The sequence below is a fragment of the Aptenodytes patagonicus genome, chromosome 5 (genome assembly GCF_965638725.1).
Source record: "Aptenodytes patagonicus chromosome 5, bAptPat1.pri.cur, whole genome shotgun sequence".
In the NCBI taxonomy this organism is placed as follows: Eukaryota; Metazoa; Chordata; class Aves; order Sphenisciformes; family Spheniscidae; genus Aptenodytes; species Aptenodytes patagonicus.
In genome coordinates this window covers 57,755,812-57,776,601 of record NC_134953.1, presented here as the reverse complement: position 1 = coordinate 57,776,601, position 20,790 = coordinate 57,755,812, and the positions used below count along the sequence as shown (strand labels likewise).

At 41.2% G+C, this 20,790-nt stretch overlaps 1 protein-coding gene across 1 annotated transcript in view; it reads right to left on the bottom strand.

The window, feature by feature from the left end:
• ANKRD13C (ankyrin repeat domain 13C) overlaps positions 1–16,834 on the bottom strand; it is a 31,404-nt gene extending 14,570 nt beyond the window's left edge. Inside the window, exons 1-6 of the mRNA XM_076339943.1 lie at positions 16,304–16,834; positions 9,964–10,005; positions 5,083–5,187; positions 4,052–4,137; positions 2,476–2,521; positions 713–779 (exon numbers count right to left, since the gene is read on the bottom strand). Coding sequence (XP_076196058.1) covers positions 713–779; positions 2,476–2,521; positions 4,052–4,137; positions 5,083–5,187; positions 9,964–10,005; positions 16,304–16,655 — 698 coding nt within the window. The 5' untranslated portion in view covers positions 16,656–16,834. The remainder of the gene's footprint in view (positions 1–712; positions 780–2,475; positions 2,522–4,051; positions 4,138–5,082; positions 5,188–9,963; positions 10,006–16,303) is intronic.
• Between the last annotated feature and the right edge of the window lie 3,956 nt (positions 16,835–20,790).

The following is a 20,790-nucleotide window of genomic DNA, read 5'->3' as shown; positions in this document are numbered from 1 at the left end:
CACACAGAAATGAGAAGGAAAAAAAAAAAAAAAAATGGTCTCAGACTCAAATTTGACCTAAAAAGTCAGTTCACACACCTATGCTAACAGCTTTAATAGAATAAAATTTTCTACAGATTGAATCTTCTGAATCATATTCTTGACTTTTTGTTTGTTTTAAGCTTTGGAACCTGAAGAAAAAGGTAGAAAAGACATTTGAATCCAAAACCCCAAACTAAACCAGTTAAAGAGCCGAGCTTGGAAAGACTCCTGGAAGCACTCTATTGAGTTTGTGAATCTGTCACATTAAGCATCTTAAAAAGAGAAACTATACACTTTTTTTTTTTTACTACATGGACTGAAGCAGTAACATTTCTCCACAAAATACTGAAAGCTCATTTATTTGAAATTGTGTTAAAAATATCAAATTCTTATTTTTCAATTAATCATTGTCATGTCGGGTAGATAAAGCCTTATACAGCTTAACTGCTTTTGCTTTATGTTTTAAGTGACTCAGGAACTGAAGTTAAATTCAGATCAATAGAGAAAAAAAGACAGTCTGAAGTTCAAACCACTTCTTGCCTCTAAACGCCCATGTACAAACACAATACTGTTTCACAAATGTTTGCAGACTCCTCAGTGACTTCTTTCAGACCATGCTGGAATCTAGCATTTTCACTAACATGCAGATATTTATGACTTAGATAACACACACTGTAAAATCAGTACTTACCTGATATTTATACCTTGTTTGTGTATTTTACATGCATCAGAAGGCAGAATTCGGGAAAGTAAAGGCACTAAAGGTAGAAAGAGAATGCAATTAGGACATTGAGGTTCCTCTGCAAAGTATTTCTACTAAAACTATACATCAGTTTGAATCTTGAAGTATTTTAATACAAATACAGCATACCCATTTTCCATCATAATCTCAACACAAATACAACTAATACCAGAGTTATTTCTATGCAATAACTGCAAAACTGATTTGTAATTGTACAGACTACTTTCAGCATCAGGACATAATTTAAAATGCCCTCAGCCACAGCTAGATCATTTATAAATTCTAATAACTCGTCATCTAGCTGTTTGAAATTTTAATTCTATGATTTGATAGTTTACTTATATATTGTACAAACTGAAAGCCTAGCTACAATTAAAGCAGAACACCCACAAGCAGAAAAAAAAATCCAATGCACTAAGCTTAAAACATCAAGCAAACATTAAATCACCAGTGGAACTGAGAGTCAGTATGGTATTACGAGATGGATATATGAGACTGCAGCTGTCCTTATTCTAAAAAGGACTATTTACTTTATAGCAATAAAGCCAATTCAACACAATGGCATTTCAGCACGTTCTTCAAAATGAACTACAAAGAATTAAGACCACCTGTAAAATGTAATTAGTCTAGAGGACCAATATTTAGGACAGAGGCACTGCCCAGAGCCTCTTTTTCCCCTTCAAGAAAGAGAACGTATAGAAAAAACTAAATAATGTAAACAAAGGCACAGTGAGACTCCTGGAGAAGAGGACCCCTAGAAGCTGGCTTTACCTCTGGCATCACTTTTTCTGTGCGATGTCTGACTGCCACCATCATACTCTGCAAGTCAGGCTGCAGTCTCATCACTAAGCAATGTCTTGTCTTACTCCATGCCTAGCTCTACTCTCTTTTTTATGCTGACTCTTCCATGAAAAAGTCCACTCATTAAATGTGCAGCACACAGTAGGCCACCTAGAAAAACGAGGCGTTTGTTCCATATCTGTTTAACGTTTGATGGCACCCTGGCTGCTCATTCCTCCTCTGAATATTGGAAGAGGCATATAGTGCAGCAAATACTTAGACTATGCCTATATGAAAGTATATAGAATTACTAACTTAAATTTCAGCCAGTAACAGAAGGTATCACTTCTGATATTTTGACATTATACGGACATGTTGATCATTGTTAATACGTTTTTGCTAATTTAGATTTTTCTTCTACAGATAACAGGAGGTGGAAATTGAGAAAACACTAAATGTTATACAGTCACATAAAAGAAACATTAAGGTGAAGCTAGGGTTTGAAGAACCTACCATATAGTTGCACTTAACTGACAGTCACCATTCAGAGTACAGGCTAAAATTCAGGAAATTAAATGCCCAAGTCCAGTTACTCAACTAAATTGTTCAAACCACTGCTCTATAGTGACACCAATCGACCAGAGACATTTTAATACTATACTCTTCTAATAATCAATTTCTTAAAGTGAACAACAGCTTGTTCCCCCCCATATTGTGTCATTGGATTACAGAATAGAATTCAGCTCCAAAAATGAATAAGCAAAAATAATTCAGCAAAAAAGTTGTCTGTCCTTTCTTTCTAACTTAGATCTTGAGAACTGAATTGTGAACTTTCCAACATGCAAACCAAAAGAGAATTTAAGCTTGAGAGAACAAGCGTGCTGAAGACTGATTATATTATCTCCCTATGAAAGGAATATGCAATTGCTTACCCCAACTTTGAAAATCCCAGTGAAGCTCTAGATAGAAGTCACCTAGCTGAGATGAAAAGAAGAATATATTAACAAGCTTTTTAGTCTAAATGACAACTGTAAAATTTGCTAAATGACAACTGTAAAATTTGCTGAAAGACAGGCAGAAGTTGTGTTTTGCCAAACAAAGAAAACTTTTTCTCTAATGTTAGTATTTGAATTTATACTGAACTTAAACATACCTGAAGCTTTAACTAGAGTACAATCAATAATGATAGAATTACGTAACTCATTTGAACTACCCATTTTTAATGAATTTTTTAAAAATAATAATTTACACAACTATTAAGCTGTGGATTGCGAAGGATTTATTGTAAACGTGTTTAAAAAAAAAGATCTATGGAGCTCTTTGCTTGCTTTGATTCATCACATCCAACCCCATGGAATTATACGTTCTGGCTTAAATTAATGAGTCAAGTTTCAGCTAGCAGTATTCACATACACAAATTTCAGTTTGCCTTCTGGAAATATGCGTAAGTCATTATATAAAAATTCCTCTACCTCCATAAACACATGCCAGCCAACTCCTTTAAACTGTATGCAAAGCAAAAGCAAAGTAAGGGGTGACGATTAAAATTAGCAAATACTGGTAATACACTGAGGTAGCCACATACATTCACTCCATACAAGAAGAAAGAGAGGCAACTCTAGGTCAGATCTTGCACCAGCAGGAATAAGGAACAGCAGAGCTGTTTTAGTAAGGCTGTGTCTGCTTTCTGTTTGCTCTCACACAAAAACTGAAAGCTTTTCACTTCTAGACAGACAACAGGGTTTGTTTTTTTTTTCTTGGATCAATGAAAAACATAGGAACATTGGTAGAGCGTATTCATAGAGTGTATCACTGACACAGTTTAGCTCAACTTTTCAGATGCATGGATTAACTAAGATAAATGGTTTTCTACAAACCCATTCATATTTTACCACTTGACTAGGCAGGAGAAGCTCACCCCACCTAAAGGGAAATAAACACCTGTGGTTTATAACCACAGTTTTAGCACACTAGCAGCAGTTTGAAATGGAGGAAACTGAGCTTTTCTTCTTGGTTTCCCTAAACTGAGGAATGTTTCACTGTGCTCAAGAAGAATTGGCTGCTGCATGTAGATGGATAATTAAACCAAAAATCTCTTTCATTACTAAGCAAGAAAAGAAAGTGTCATTCATGATTGGTAACTAAACAAAACCAGTAAATTATTCACCAAAAGATTTAAGAAAGCCTTAAAAATCTAATGAAATAAATACAGATTAAAAATACATTCTTTAACTTTTAGATCGCAAAGAAGACTAGCAAGTTTGTCTTACATAAACCTTTCTATTTAAATTTCTAGAAGTTGAGAAGGAAGTATTACCTTAAAGATACACATAATTCTGTGACCCCTTAAAATGGACACTGTAAGCCAAGATTGCTATTAAGAGCAAGAGATTTGTAAAAGCAAGTAAAAAAACTTTTTTACAGTTTGCCAGAGCATCCATACTAAGAACACAAGCCACTGCTTTCCATAACGATCTGTTTTTGTCAACACAACTGCCTTGAACTTACCTCTTTCAGGGCTTTTAATAATCGAGGTCGCTTTTCTTCAACACTTTCCCTGGACTGCTGTTTAAGCTTCCTTAGGAGTGCTGTAACTAAACAGAAGTTAACTATAAAGTAAATCTATTCTATTTTTTTGTTAATTACAGGTCCGTTAGTGTCATTATTTGACATCTTAAAAAAAGAAAAAACAATGCAAATGTAACATTTCGTCAGACTTTAGAGAAATTAACTTCAAGTTATAGTAATTATACATAGCATACTCTGATCACAACAGGAAGAAAAGCCTTAATAATTGTTTATAACAAAGTATACAATCACATCAAGAGGTCTTTTACATGCGTATTAGTAAACATCTGGGTACACATGCATATTATTGAACACGAGCCTATAGATTGCATAACATCTACTCCCACTGAGAAAATTCTTTAGTAGTGAAGAGCTGACATGCAGGATATTGTTAGTATATTACAAACTAGTGCATTTATATATATAAAATATATAGTGAATTTTCTGCTATGGGACATGGTAGTACCAAATACTATTAACATCCATTAGTGAGTAGCAGTAGAATAATATTCCCTTTACTACTTCATATCTGAAGTGAATCAGTAATCACTATATTTGCCTACTGGCCTGTTGAGATGAAACATGAAAGCGATATCCCATTGCCAATTGATATATCAAATATACATATGACCACATGGAGTAGTTCCAATTAGATGATCCCATACAGCTAAAATCCATTCTGACCTTGTAACTCCAATTTTAAATACAGAATGCTAGTTTATAGCTTTTACAATCACTTTAAGCAAAATCTTAACTCTACTTTGCATTACATATCCCAATGCAATTTCTTTCTTATCAAGCAAATGGACATGTGTAGAGCTTGTTATATCATATTTAGATATAAAAAAGTTCAGCTGATTAAGATAAACTCTTCAGAGAACTAAAATAGGAGTATTATAAAAAACCCTAGCTTGGAATGAGTTCTGAATGAGGCCTCAATTTCTGATTAATTGGGAAGTAGAGGTTCTTACTCATTTGTCTGTCTCCATAGCTGATGGCTTCTGCAAGAGGGCTCCATCCCTGAGCATTTTTCACCTTTACTGGAGCATTATGGGCTAAAAGCAAGTGGGCACATTCTGTAACAAAACAGTAATAATTATTTACAGCAAACATCAAGGATGTAGCAATAGAATCATAGAGGTTGGAAAAGACCTCTAAGATCATCGAGTCCAACTGTCAACCCAACACCACCAGGCCCACTAAACCATGTCCCTAAGTGCCTCATCTACTCGTCTTTTAAATACCTCCAGGGATGGGGACTCCACCACTTCCCTGGGCAGCGTCTTCCAATGTTTAACCACTCTTTCAGTAAAGAAATTTTTCCTTACATCCAATCTAAACCTCCCCTGGCGCAACTTGAGGCCATTTCCTTTCGTCCTATCGCTTGTTACTTGGGAGAAGAGACTGACACCCACCTCGCTACAACCTCCTTTCAGGTAGTTGTAGAGAGCGATGAGGTCTCCCCTCAGCCTCCTTTTCTCCAGGCTAAACAACCCCAGTTCCCTCAGCCGCTCCTCATAAGACTTGTTCTCCAGACCCTTCACCAGCCTCGTTGCCCTTCTCTGGACACACTCCAGCACCTCAACGTCCTTCTTGTAGTGAGGGGCCCAAAACTGAACACAGTATTCGAGGTGCGGCCTCACCAGTGCCAAGTACAGGGGCACGATCACTTCCCTACTCCTGCTGGCCACACTAGTTCTGATACAGGCCAGGATGCCATTGGCCTTCTTGGCCGCCTGGGCACACTGCCGGCTCATGTTCAGCCGGCTGTCGACCAACACCCCCAGGTCCTTTTCCGCCAGGCAGCTTTCCAGCCACTCTTCCCCAAGCCTGTAGCGCTGCATGGGGTTGTTGTGGCCGAAGTGCAGGACCCGGCACTTGGCCTTGTTGAATCTCATACAGTTGGCCTCAGCCCATCGATCCAGCCTGTCCAGGTCCCTCTGCAGAGCCTTCCTACCCTCGAGCAGATCAACGCTCCTGCCCAAAATAGCATTCATAATAAAGGAAACAATAATAAAGTAAAAGTAGTAGATATTCAATATATTAAACAGTTCATCAAAATACGTATCTGGATTCTGACTCAAACTTTAAACAAACAAAAAACATTTATGTAAGTACTTATAGCACCTCCCTGTTAAATATTAGCACTAAAAACATAATTGGTTATCAACCACCAATTACAGAACCACTGAAGAAATGTCCCTTCTGCTTCTTGTATTTTGCGTTTTATAAAGCTATATTTCTGTATGTGCATATACACACACAACTATGTAACAAGTATTTTTAAAACATTACATCAGGTCTCTCTACTTAATGCACAAAACCACGTACCAAGACACACTTCATGGTCTTCTACACATGGAAGTTGTGCACGGTCTTCCCCCTTTCTATCTCAACCCCCTTCGCCCAAAGGTCAATGGTGAACTGATTTGCTAGAAACGTGCATGGAGATGTAGACTTTAGGCAACTCTTGAGAACATCGTGTGTATGGGAGACAGAGAGGAAGCTGTGGCACTAACACATCCCTATGTGCTGTAACATCTTGTGGTAACATGGCACCTAAAGCGGGCAAGCAAGCACACTCTGACCTAGGAAAGCCTATGTGCATAACCAGCTGTACAAGAAGTAACAGGTGTTGTAGGACTAAAAACGTGGATATCTGGAGCACTGAAAACAGAGCACACAACTCATGGTCCTGTGCTCCATCAATAGAGAGGTACGCTTGCAACGTGCTACATTTTGCATCAACAGCATCAGTAACAGCACGCATCAATGCTATCCCCGATGCTCAGCATGCACACACTGTGCTGATAAAGCAACAATAACATCTCAAAGCCACACAAATTCCTAGTGGAGTCAGCTCAACTTGCGTTCCCTTCTCTGTCTACGGGTAAAAGGTGATGGCAGAATGATGAACAGTCCTTAAAATTAAGGAGAGAAGAAAGCTTTCAGTGTTCCCATGTTCTGAATAAGCTGTCCTCATTTGAAACGGTTCTTCAGTTTCTAACTACAGAAAGTTTCCTCACCACAGCTCATTAAAATCAACCTGACCCATCTGCAAATGATAGAGCAGCACCAAGCTGGAGCTGTAAGCTGAAGCAATGTCTCATTATGAATAGGATGGGCAGGCATGACTGATAGAGGAACTTCCTGGATTATTCTCCTACTATAGGTGTTACAGGAAACCGTACTAGTCATTCCAGATGCAACAATCGTGAGTCACTGGCAAGCACAGCGTTTGGAAAGGAAGAGAGATACTTCACTGGTGAATACACTATCTTTTGTGGTAAATAAACAAAAGCCCTGACTACTTTGTCAGCAAACACAAGGAGGTATTTTTATCATTGCTTAATTATTGTGCCTAACACAATAACAACACTGTACAGCGAGCTGGCAAGTAAGCTTGCATTTACCAGCCAGATTACATCTTCACTTAAACAAACAGGATGTAAATTCACCCTGCACTTCAGAAAAGACTGGCTATAACACTGCTATATACAGCTGAACAGTCTATACGTATCACTCCAGAAAGACAGAAAACTGACCTTCGATATCAGTGAGACAGACGAACAAGGTAGAAAAGAACCTGGGGTTCTTGGTGGATCTACGACTACGCAGGATTCAAAGTTGATACAGTAAAACCAGGTACTGTGCTGGATGTCATGTACAAATAGCCCTGCTCTAGGCAAGCTAGACAAAGGCTCACCACAAGCATCCTAAAGGATTTCGGGCTTTACACACAGCATGACTGACTATACGGAAAGCCAAGAGGTGAACTGCAAACTGAAATCTAAAACATGCAGCCAATGAGAAAAGAGTAGAGGGAAGAAATGCCTCTCCTCATGAGGATAACTCATATTCAAGGAATCTGTCAGCACTGAATAGATTGCTTTTTATCCTGGAGCTGAAACATAAAATAATTTTAAGAGACTTAGAATAAATATTCAACCATACTGAATTAAAGTTGGTAAACTCTTTTCTATCAGTTTTATTAGAAGAAGCATCTTTAATAAATACAAACAATTTTGATCAATGTGGTATGATATTGTTGTGGTTATATGGAAAGTGTCCCTTCACGACAGCTAATCACCTTTTAACCAAAAATACACAACCCTTTCTATACCCAACAGTGCAAAACTTGTAAATATTAACTAATGACCGTGATAAACTAAAGCTTGAAACAAACACTGCAATAAGGCACAATAGAAGTCATATACATAGCTGATCATCATTGGTTGAAAACACAACAGAGTAAGTAGTTACAAAACTAAAATCTATCTTACAAAGAAAAATGCCTTATTTAAGGCTGAGAAATTAAAGGAAGGCTTCTGCCTCTGCTTCCTTCTGTTGTTCTAAGCCTCTAGTCTAGGACCCTCACTGGAAAACAGCAGTTCTGACAAGGACCATTTTTCACAAGTTGAAAAAAACCCTCCTATCTGTGCCTAGGCAGGCACTTGTAAAACATATTTGCCTCACTGCTGTCTCAAGAAGTTTCCGCATCTCTTCTTTTTTCTTCTTTTTTTTTTTTAAATTTAAGAAGTATCAGAGGATAGACCAATATTGGCAGATTCCAGCAAGCTCTACTGTTTCTTCTTCTGCGCAAGCCACCTCTCTCCCTTCTTCCTTCAAAATTACTTCCCACTCTAACTCTCAATTACCTTAGATCACTTCCTAGGTATTACCAAAACATCCTGAGACAACTGATTGCATTTCCTGCATTCCCCTCTCCAAATCTGCTGGCTGTTTCAGTTAACAGCAGCACTCTCATGGAGCAGTACCATACACCAGGCATAGGACTCACATGGCTGAACGAAACCAAGCCATTCTTGTTTCAGTAGTGAGAAAGAATTTTACTGTCATGGAGACTGAACAATCACAGTCCAGGTTTCCTCCCAGTCTTGAAACATGTCTACTTCTATACTTTCTATTGGAAGTAGAAATTTAAATCCTGTGCCTTGAAATTCTGCTGTAAAGAAATCCTTGAAGGATACCTGGAAAGATGAGAGCCATCGTGAATCAACAGGCTGCACAGTCCTGTAGGCTGTCCTGTGCCCTGCACAGGGCAGTCTTGAAACATGAAGAAACAACTAGGTGGTGGGTCAGAAATTCAAATCAAGTGAGTGAAGGAGGATGCAAAAAGCAGGTGAGTGATTACATTTCCACTCACAGTCTTTTTATTCTAGAGGATGTTACTCTGATTCACTTCACTGGGAGAAAACTAAACAGGGTTGTTCAACACCTCTAGTGAGCAGATCAGCAACAAACACAGTGACACTAATAACCAGAAAACTGTTGACTAGGAGAAAGGGTATCATCACACAAACAGAAATTAATAACCCTTCTACCATGAATTAATTACACATTAAAATAGAGATCTGCCTGGATCAAGTCTCCTGCCTACATATACTGAGTATATCCCTCCGCTTCAGCTGCTTGGACACCAAAGGGGAAGCAAGCATGCATGTGCTTGCCTCCATTGCTTAGAGTTGTTTCTCAATCTTTTATGATATTCCAAATTTCCCAATTTCCTTCTAACTCTGCAAAAAGAGAGGAACCGGGTCCACCCACCGTTCTTGTTCTAGGCTCATAAAGAGTCCAACTGCTACAACTCCTTTCCATCCTACCCCATTCACTACCTAGCTCCTTGATTTCAGTCTAAAGAACAGCTCTGATTTCTTCTCCAACTTTTCTCTTCTAAATCTGCATGGTGTCTTCTTTTCAGAAAACCTCAACTTTGAACTAGCTTGAAACACAAGATCACATTCAGGAAAAACAAAAAATCCTGTTTTCCCCTCTTGCCCTTAAGTCTTCGGGATAATTTAAGAGCTAACAAAATTGATGGTTTTACCTACCTTTATGTCCCAACATCACAGCAAGATGTAAAGGAGTGTTTCCTAAAATAAATAACAGAAATAAAAAGATATTAGATTCAAAGTAACAGAATCCATTGCAATTCCTTCAGGCATTTGCACATACAACTCAAATGTTACGTGTTAAGAAACTTCAGTTACATGACCTAACCAAGGAACATGCTAAAATACACCAGAGCAGTTACATTTTTCTAAGCAAGTATTTGGATTATACTTCCTAGAATAAATATATCTGAAACACATTTAATGGGCCAAGAGAGCTTTTTTTAATGACATCCTGAAACTTAACTCCAGCCAAAGAGGTCTAATTGTATCTTCAAGAAAGAGATAACCGAAACATCTATGCTTATCATGGTCTGAAGAGTCTGATATCAGACAAAGAATGACATATCTAGGTTAAAGCTACTCAAAGATATGATACTGATTAAGATTTTAAGAGGCTATTTTATTAATTTTTCAAATATTTTGTACTAAATTTTTACTAATACGGTATTGGACAGATTGAGAAGTAACAGTAACTTCGCTACAAAAAAGCCTTTTGGTTATTTTAATGCCTTGTTTCCAAAGTAAGCTTCCGAGATTATCAGCAGATATTACAAACATGGCCCTATTTTCCTGGCTACGCATATGACATATTTTGTAATTCTGTTCTTAAATATGCACTGTAAGGTACAGAGAGTTGTTTTTCTGGATTAATGCTGCTATCAGAATTCTGACACATTTTATTTACATAACTTAAGCACGCTTCCATTTAACTGGATTACTCTGTTTATATGTTTAAACATTTTCTTAGTGGAGTTAACAGAAAAATTGCTGGAAAACAAATTTCTTTTGCAGTTATAACAAATGCACTTGATTCTAGGGTTATTTTACAGTATCATGTTAGCAATAAGTACTTGCTACATGCAAAGGATGATGTACTGCACATCTGAAAGATGCAATCCAAAACATTGAGAGATTGCTATACAAAGTAATTGCCGGCATGCTATAGTACCATGAAATCTCCGATCAAGATAGGCAAGCAGTCAAAGGCAGAGTTTCTAAGTGGTTTTGAATGAGCTATTCAACATGTAGTACAAATTATTCTTGCGGGTCACCAGCAACATCACAGACAGCTACATCCTAGTTCATTATGCACACTCTAACTAAGCTAACCTCAATTTTTCTATTAATAGATTTTGTAACATCTGTGAGCCAAAACATAATTTAGAATACTGGATGCTGCCATCCTTTGTTAAGTGACTGAAATAACAACGTTATTGAGGAACAAACTTGAGAATGAGCCAAACCACGTACTCAGAAAATTCAAATTATGCAAGCTGGGGGTAAACATTTTCCTCACCTTATCAAGCACTTCAACAGGATATATATATAAAAATAGCTCTACACTAAGTTTTATCTTGCATTAATAAACGTTAAAATTTAAAAAAACACCCCACCTTTCAAACGGTGACTAAAACAGAGCCAGACAGCTCCAGTAGCTATGACAGCTTGGTATAATGGCAAGAAACAACAAAATGAAAGCTAACCAGGCCCCTGACAGCTTTCCTGAGAACTGTGTTGGATTTCATTCAGCCGATAAGCAGAAAGCGCAGTTGTGCGATAACACACATCATTTCAAAACTCCTCTGGACAAGGTTCTAAGCAACCTGACCTAACTCCGGTGTTATCTCTGCTTTGAGCAGGAGGCTGGACTAGATCACCTCCAGAGAGCTCTTCCAGCATAGATTTTTCTTTGACTCAATGATTGTCTTCACACCAAAAAGTATGCCATTCAAAAATTAGATAGGAAACTTGGATATAGCAGACAAGGGGGAGGGGAAGAGGAGCATGCAGAAAAACAGCCAGTACAATAACCGATAAAGCACAGAAACTGGAATTTATCAATTCCAGAAGGAAAAAAAAAAAAGCTATTTATGAGGAAGCTGAAAAGAGGTAACATCCTGCTTGCTGGTCTTTAGCCAGTAAGTCCCTGGCAAGGGGGAGTCTAAAGTTTAACAAACATCAGCGAGATAAAATAAGAGGTTAGCTGCGGTACCAAAGGGAGAGGAGCCACACTAACAGGTAAGCCAGGAAAGCACCTTTAGGAAAGGGGGTAAGAAGGAAAGACAAGGCAAGCACATAGAAAAGGGACATTATGAAACTTAGAAACAAACACTGTAGTTCCTACTGTTCTGGACTACCTGGCCAGTCAGGCCTTTCTCTCACTGCCCATGATAAACTCCTCTCCAGATAACTCTTAACCCAGACCAGCCAAGCTCAGTGAACACGGATGCAACAGCGCGCAGCTGTTCTGGAGAGCCGACTGGAGCATCATGGCAGGACTGTGGATAGAGCAGTCTAACGATGTACACACAGGACACCAAACCCTGTAAGCACCACAGATAATCTCACCTACGTTTTTATTCCATCAAAATTCCAGTACTACTTTACAGAAGTACCTCCCTGAACCCCTCCCCAAAGGAAAAGAGTCTCAGCAAGAGCTGAGACACAACGCTAGCTGTGGCACATCCAAAAATCAAACCTGGAACAGCATTTTGCACAGTTCCATTACTAATCATCTGTCTTAAGATCTGATAAACCTGGAGAGGTCTCGATGCTCTTTGGGCCAAACAAAATGGGGTTTATCAGTAGCAAATTTAACTCTGACTTATCAAAATAAGCCATCCAAACTGTGTAAGGTTGTATGTCACAAAATGAAGAAATTATGGTGAGGAATCACTCAGTTCATAGAATGCCTCCATGCAACCTTCAGGTTCTTCCCCCAGCAGGAGAAAGGGAAGAGCTGTTCAAGCAGGAAGACCCCTCTTTTCTCTAATCATAGTCTTAAGCAGAGGTAAGTTTTCACTCTGCCCAGGAAAACTGAGGGAAGACAAATGCCTTGGAAAAGGTGAGACCAGTGCTGTCAGAGTCTTCCATCTAGCAACAACTGCCAACCATCACTACTGAGTGGCAGCAGCAGTACTTATCAGGGTCTGAAGAAGGCAGCAGCCGAAGACTTGCCATACATTTCATCTCAGAAACCTGGCTGGCAGGCACAAGGGGACAAGCTAACTTCTACTCCTTTGGGAGAGACGGGATCTGAAAATGTAAACTCAATCCCAGCAGCTGCTGAAACAGAGCCACACTATCACGCTCTTGCTAGCATTTGGATGATAAAAAGTCCCAGACTGATAAATTAATTAGTACCAGTATTTACAGGACAAAGGGAACCGCTCCACACATTCTATCGCACCGCAACCTCAAGTTCCACTGATCCTAAAATACAAATCATGTTTAGTTGCTTCATCACGGCAAGAACAGCTGCGGCTCCTCTAGAACGTTTACTATCCAGAGCATACAGAATAATTCTAGGTAAAATTAGTCTGATGAAAAAAATGGTGAACTTTAACACTAATCAATTTTTCCTAGCCAGTGCACAGTGCAACTAAGCATTTCTGCCAGGACAGGCAAGAGGGTGGGAGAGGACAGTTTCAATTCTTTCAGTTGCATGGATGGTTTTAACAGCTTGAGGTTTTCAATGAACCACAGCACAAGCCGCAACAGTAAGCATTAGATTCCATGAAAACAAGTAGCTTTACATGAGACAGCTCCTGGAGAGAAAGAGAAGGGTGCAAATATACTACTACGTCATCTACCTATGTAAGAGAGCTGTAATAAAAAGGGCACTGTAAATAATTAAGTGGCTGACATGCAGTTTTGGTGACTTCCATGCAATTTAATCATAATGATAACATGTTTAAGATCATCATTTCTAAACAGTGACTAGAACATGAATGGGCACATACTTGAACAGTTGCAATCAAATTCATTCTCCTTTGGCAACAGCTTGATTCATCACATAAACAAATCTCACATTTCCTTTCCATCTAATGACAACTTCATCAATATCTATAGCTTTGGGAAACAAGCATATATGCTTCCCTCCCCAAGTCATATAGCCTACAGGGCCTTATTCCAAGAAAGCAGTGATACAACAGTGCTTGAAATCCTGCACATGCACATCCAGGGTATGCGAACAAAACCTGTTTGCACAAAAGAGCAGATAAAATACAGTACTTGTCCACATGCGCGTGCGTGTGTAGCTTTTAACCTTTCGTTAGGCACCTGGCACACCTACAAGGAAGCCGAGTCTGTTCTCCAAGAGTAATTCAGCAAGAAGATTTGTCCATTCCAGAATATAATGTTTTTATTCTGAATATACGTTTAAGCTCTTAAATGCATATTATAGTAAAAATAAAAGTAATCTAATAGGTATACATACAAGCTTCTCCCAAGAAACCCATTGTTTTTGGAATAATGATACTGGCCTTCTGACGGGTAATGTTTTTTGAAGTTAATTTAGAGAGCGAGGCAGGCTGCACTCAACTTACAGACACAGCCAGCGCTTGTTTTATCAGAATACCAAGAGTTTAACATTCTACAGGACTTGGCTTTTCTGCACTTAACCGCACACTAAAAATGAGACTGAATTATAAACAATAACTGTTACTAGAAGTTCTTTCTCCCCTCTGTCACTTCCTTATCATGTACTAGGATTCTTCTGGCTTATTTCTGAGTATAGTTGTAAGCTGAAGTTATGTACCCCAAATAACTCACAATTCAAATATGTAAACAAGTGACAGATGGATTCAGGCAGAAAGAAAACAATAACAAGGAAATATTAGTCAGGCCTTTGGTATGTCAAGACATCAAGGGTTTTGTTGTTGGGGTTTTTTTTGAAAACTTAATAGCAAAGGAACGCTTAAAGTAAAAACTTGGAGGAAGATAATGAGACAGAAATCCCCAAAGCATTCCTACTGTAAACAGCATTGAGAAAGCAGAAAGATGTTAATTTGAAATTTTTATATAAATATATATGTGCATGTGCATATATTAAAAAAAGGATGGTATCAATGTGTGTGATACACATTGAACATGATAGTGCAGCAAAGATGTACCAGGAAGTGCCTTCAAAGTAAAGATGTTAAGCTTATGATGAGTTATTTGGTGAGGAATTGGAGGAGGTGTAGGAGAGAAGTCAGCAGAAGGAATACACTTAGTGAGAAAATTTCTTCCCGAGTCTGTTGCTTTCATTCTACCAGTATTTGCTGCAACATTTGGAACAAAGATGACAGGATAAATATATCTGTAGCTATATTTATAACAACATACTTAGAAAAATGTTATGACAGTTGTAAGAAATACTCCTCCCTGTCTTGATTGAGAAAACTGAGCTGTATATTACTCCGCATACATTAGTTTGTGTTTCAGAGTACCTAATGTTACCACGAACATGGCTTTTAATTTCCAACTACATTATTCTTCCCATTGTACCAAGCCCAAAGATTGCTCTTAATGTTCCTTTTTATTTTACATAACACAATTAAGTAAATGAAAGGGAACATTTATCTCTTAATCAGAAAAAGAACATAACTGTACCCTTTAACCACAACTTCTCCAGATACCGCATATGGTATAACTTAGCATCCTCCAGCAGAAATGTATCATGTTACTCTTGAAATAGGTAGGAAATGTAGATGAAAACTAACCATGAAACTTAAGCTGACTTGACAGGCTGATTTATTTTTTAACAATGTAAAATATTCCCCAAATTGAACATATTCTTTTAAAATGTCCTAGCAAGATTTTAAATATTTATGCATTACAGAGTAGCATGAGGAACATATGTCTACCGCTGCTACTGCCACTTCTATGTCCAAAGCAAGCTTGCAGAGGAGCAGAGGTCAAGATTTTAGCTCTTTCAAATCCCAGAACTAAAGCATTTAGGAAAAAAAAAAAAGCTTTGTTTTCTTAGCCTGGGGAAGAATCAAAGATAGTTCCACCAACAGCCAAAGGAACCACTCCTGAGTGTGCTCGTCATCTCCGAACGCAAACAGGTAACAGTTCAGACACTTTAAAAAAATATTTTTTTTTTTTTTAAATGAAATAGGTTTTTGGACCTGAAGCAACACCCGGTAAGAGGAAGGTCTCCCAGCATTACGCTGTTACAAAAGCCGGCACCGTGCTCGCTCCTATTACGAAAATCCCAAGAATCTTCCAAGCGTGCGGCCGCACGACTCCGCAGACCCCGTTGCCACTTCCACCGCCGCCGCCAACTGCCCAAACCCCAGGAGAGAAACACCGGCGGCAATTCAGAAAACAGAGACGAGGTCTCAGGCCGAACAAGAGAGAAAGAAGAGGCTGCGGCTCCGGCGGAGCCCGAGGGAGCTCCCCACGCGCGGCGGTCGAAGCGGCCGCCACCTCCCGCACGCCGGGCACCAGGCCCGCCCCGCGGGCAGCGCCGCTCCGCTCCGCTCCCCCCCGCCGCCCAGGCGCTCACCGTGACTGTCCTTCTGGCCGATGCCCTGGGTGCGGATGAGGGCCGAGAGCCGCCTCACGTCCCCCTTGAAAACGCACTCGTGCACGGGGAAGTGCGCCGGACACTTGTCGGGCTCGGCGGGCGGGCCCGTCCCGCCGGCCGCCGGCCCCCCCTTCAGCGGCAGCCGGTGGTGGTGGTTGCTGAAGATGCGGTGGCCCCCGGCCCGGCCGCCCTTGCCGCTGCTCCCGCGTCCCCCGGTGAAGATGCCTCCAGGCGCGGCGGCCGCCTCCTCCTCGCCGGGCGCCAGCAGGTCCCCGTCCTCCTTGCTGGGCTTGTGGTCCCTGCGCAGCGAGCGCAGCTTCTCTCCGGTCATCGCCAGCGGCGGCCCCGCGGGCGGCGGGGCCCCGCCGGGAAGGCTCGCCGCAGCCGGAGGGTCGATGCGCTCAGAGCCGCGGAGGCGAGTCCCGTCCCGTCGGCATCCCCCGCCAGAAGCACCCGGAGCCCGCCGCGCCGAGGAGCCGCCTGCCCGCCCGCGGGGGCCCGCTCAACGGCGCGGCGCCGCCGCCATCTTGTCCGACTGCTCCCGCGAGAGGCGCGGCGCCAGGCGAGACTTCCCCGGGCACCGCGAGACTGCGCGGAGAGCGGGAGCGACGGCAGGGCGAGGCGGCGGGCTGCCCCCGCGGCTGAGGCGGCGTGGCCCGGCACCGCCCCTCGCTCGGCTCGGCGGGCCCATTGAGGGCCCGGCGCTTACACAAGCGGGGCCTCGCCCGGGGCAGGAGCTCGCGGGCAGCCCCTGGCGGCCGCCGGCGAGGCGAAGGCCGAGCCAGCGCTCGGAGTGCCGCGGGCAGCCTCTGGCCGGACGGCTGCGCAGGCTCTGTAGGTTAGGGCTTGGGTGCATCCGTCACTGGGATTTATGCACACGCTAATGTATCTGTGCTGAGAATATATCTGGCATTTCTAGGGAAACAGCTGCTTCTTACGCTGGCAGTAAGGGCCTGCCGTTGTCTCACGGGTACAGGGAGAGGAAATACCTTGTGGGCCAGGCAGCTCGCCATTCTTCCCTTGAGGTGGCTGCATTTCACAGAGGGCTGTGCCTTCCTACAGACCTTGCATCCCATATCCTTGGACCATTACTGCCGCTACAGCACAGGCTCTGGCTGTTGGGAAGTGCTCCTGGCTACCTAGGCTTATCTCAGCCTGCCGAGGGAGAGAAGCACCGTCTCTGGTGCTGCATATCATGAGGGAAGGACCCGGATTCTCAGTCCATTGCAAAGATCTGCTGTGATGACTCCTACGGATTCCTCTCGGATTCGTTTGTAAAGTGGCAAGGTGGATCCAGGACTGTCTTGGTTTGAGGTTTAGTTACACAACTGTATAGATGATGGCGCATGTTTTGTACGTTGCTGTGTGCCAGAGGTGTAAATAAACTACACAACAATGAAATAAATGAGATGAGCCAATTCCCCTTGTTTGCGAAGAGAACAGAAGCACTGGGTTACTTCCCGGGTCACGAAAGGTCAAGGGATTCCTCAACGCGATCTCAAATCAGCACTCATACGCCTCCTCTGGCGCTCCTTCTGTGAATCCCCTTGTGAGCCAAGGAAAAGAAATAGGCTGCTAATGCTGTTCCGAACAAAACGTCGCCCAGTCCCTTCACTATTCATCCATTTCCCTCATTTGCGTGGCTATTTCATTCACTGAGGGAAGGGGAAATAGAAGGAAAAGACCCAGCATGATACATGACTGTGAAACAAGAAGTTATCTGGAGAATGGCGGGACCTGTACAAGTTGTCTTCCTCAAAAGCACATGCAGGAAAAGAGAAAGACGAGACAGTCCTCCTGTCCTTATGTCAGTCCTTGTAGATGCATTATCATCTTACAAAGTAACTGTGTTAGGTTCAGAGCTTCCAGATTTCCCTGCAGGAGCTCCTTCTTTAGCGCTAGTTCTGCAAGTATCTACTTACAATAGTGGAATGAATCATTTAAAAAATGATGATGTGTCAAATTCCACATAAACTGGATTTTTTACTAGTGCTTCCAGGGGAAACAACCTACAAGTTGTCAGGAAGATTAGATCTGCTGTGATAAAAACTACCTTTCTGGGTGATCTCTTTCTTTACCCAGTTTGCATCATCTCCTCTCATACTAAGTGGCTAAGAAGAATTCTAGGCAGAGATGGAAACTATGAAATACGATTTCTGTGCCTGCTGTCTTCAGAGTCACAGCACAGGTGCTTCCCGCACAGCTATTTACAATTCTAATATGGAATTTTAAATAATTCTAGAGAAAAAAAAAAGTCACCTTTGCTCTATACTCCATTGGTCTTTCTGACAAGATTTTTCTGACTCTTCTTGCTTTTAGAGAAAATTAAAACCCATTTACAAACAGAATTTGAAAGGTTGACACTGTTAGCAATTCTGATGTCTCTTGTCCATTCTCCAGTGCTGCACAAGAGGCTGTTTGCCCTGGTGCCGTGCTGGAAAGATGTACGGTGCATAGCTAGTCTTGTGGAGGAGATGTACTAGCTCAGGTTTTAGCTGATGTTGGAAGCTTCACGTTGCATTTTTAGTTACTGGAGGCCAGCTAAGAGGAGACAGAGGCATGAAGTCACTGTTTACCAGCTTATTATGGACACCCTTATTCAATCCAGAAATATAATGAATGCATTACTAATGGGAACTGCTCTGTGAAAACTGGTGTTTGTAGTGAATCTAGATGTCCTCCCATGCTAGGATCGTACTGCATAATTATTATATACCTACAAAGTCTTGAGAATGTTTAGGGTTTTTTTACCATCTAAGAACAGAACTTTGTCTTGTTTATATTCTCAATTTTCTTAAATTACTTAAATTCCTCTCTTCCAAGCACTCGGCAATTTAGATAAAAGTAGCAGGATCAGACATTGTGGCAATGTGGAACTGCATTTCCTACATTTTCTGGGTTGTGAGTCTATGGAAACTTCACTTACGGAATTCCTCAAGTAGTAAATAAATAATGGAGGAGTAATTTCTCATGGGTGTATTCCTCCAGGAAGGCTGCTGACTTTTTTAGTATATAAATGAGTAGGTCAAAAAATAGAGAGGAATAAAAGTCTAAATTTGTACAAACCTCAAAGGTAGGCTGTAAATGAAAATGATATACTGTAAGTGTGCATCTGCATTTAGTCTAGCTGTAAGTCTAACAGTAACACTTAAACTTACGAAGAGTACCTAATAGAATATTGAAAGCACCAGAGTAAAGAGAAATGTTCTCCGACTGCCTTTTTCCTTACTTCCACAAGGCAAAACAAAAATAAATGAGGTCCTGGAGGACAGTGAATGAAATTTGCCAGCTCTGGAGAAATTAACATCTGCTTCTCCCAGGCATTCAGAATGACTGGCTTGAGAGATGCTAGAGAGCAATACATTTTTCAAAGTGCCAAAGAACATGTAAGGAAATTGAACATTTGAGGAAATTAAACATTTAAGGAAAAAGTAGGTAAGAAATTTTAAGACATCATAGCCTCAGTGGCTTCTGTTCAAGTGGACGTATTAATTCTCTTTTCTTTTCAGCTGGTGGTGTCCCGAAGCACTTCAGAAATTTTTATCTCTCCTTATTAAAAAGAAAAAAACACAAGCTGTTTACTCAGGTTGCTCAGACTAATCCATGGGACTAGGATCTGCAGAGTTCCTTTTTGTACTTACTCAGTGAAGTGCTTCAGCAGCCAGTTGCGGGGATGTTAGGGTGAGGATCTGTGTCCGTGAAAGGAGCAATAGCACCAAAGACCTGTACACTTACTTACAGACAGGACAACCTCCTGCAGGAATATCCACAAAAGACTATTGTGGGCTACACAGACAACCGTATCATGAAACTGGAGGTAGACAAAGAAATTTTGTATGACACGGAAATAATTCCATTTTCCCCTTTGTCTCAGCTTGACTATCCTGAATTTCAAAATACAAATTACTATAAAAAGAAAATGGAGCATTTATGGTACTGCCTGAGATTCGCTGGCCACCTGAAACTTTGACTCGGTGTCCTGGCAGTATGGCAGGTTCAAAGCAAAGCTTTGCCCATGGGATTTATGTAGACATTTTCAGCAGGCCTACAGGAAACAGATTTGTCACCAGAGAATTAAACTCCTCTGTCCTAAATTTCAGGTTTCTACTATGTGCTGAGGCTGAAAAATGGGCTTGAGAATAATCTGTGTATTTCTTCCACTTAGATCCAGTTTTGCTCTAAATTTACCTGCAAATGATACAAAAAATATTTCAACTTCAGCCTGAAATGTAAGAGAAGAAAGTGTCGGCATTAGGAAAAGTTCTCTAACCATAAATCTCGGTTTAGGTTGTGTGACCTCGCTGGGCCCACTAGCGTACGTCGGGCTGATGGCCTCAGGTGCAGAGACAGGAGGCAGCCGTTCCCTGGGGATCGCTCGGTGGGGCCACCGGACCCCCTGTCATCTGCCGCCAGGTACGGCGACCGCCCCTTGCCGGCTGCCCTACGGGGCGAACGGCTTCCCGCCG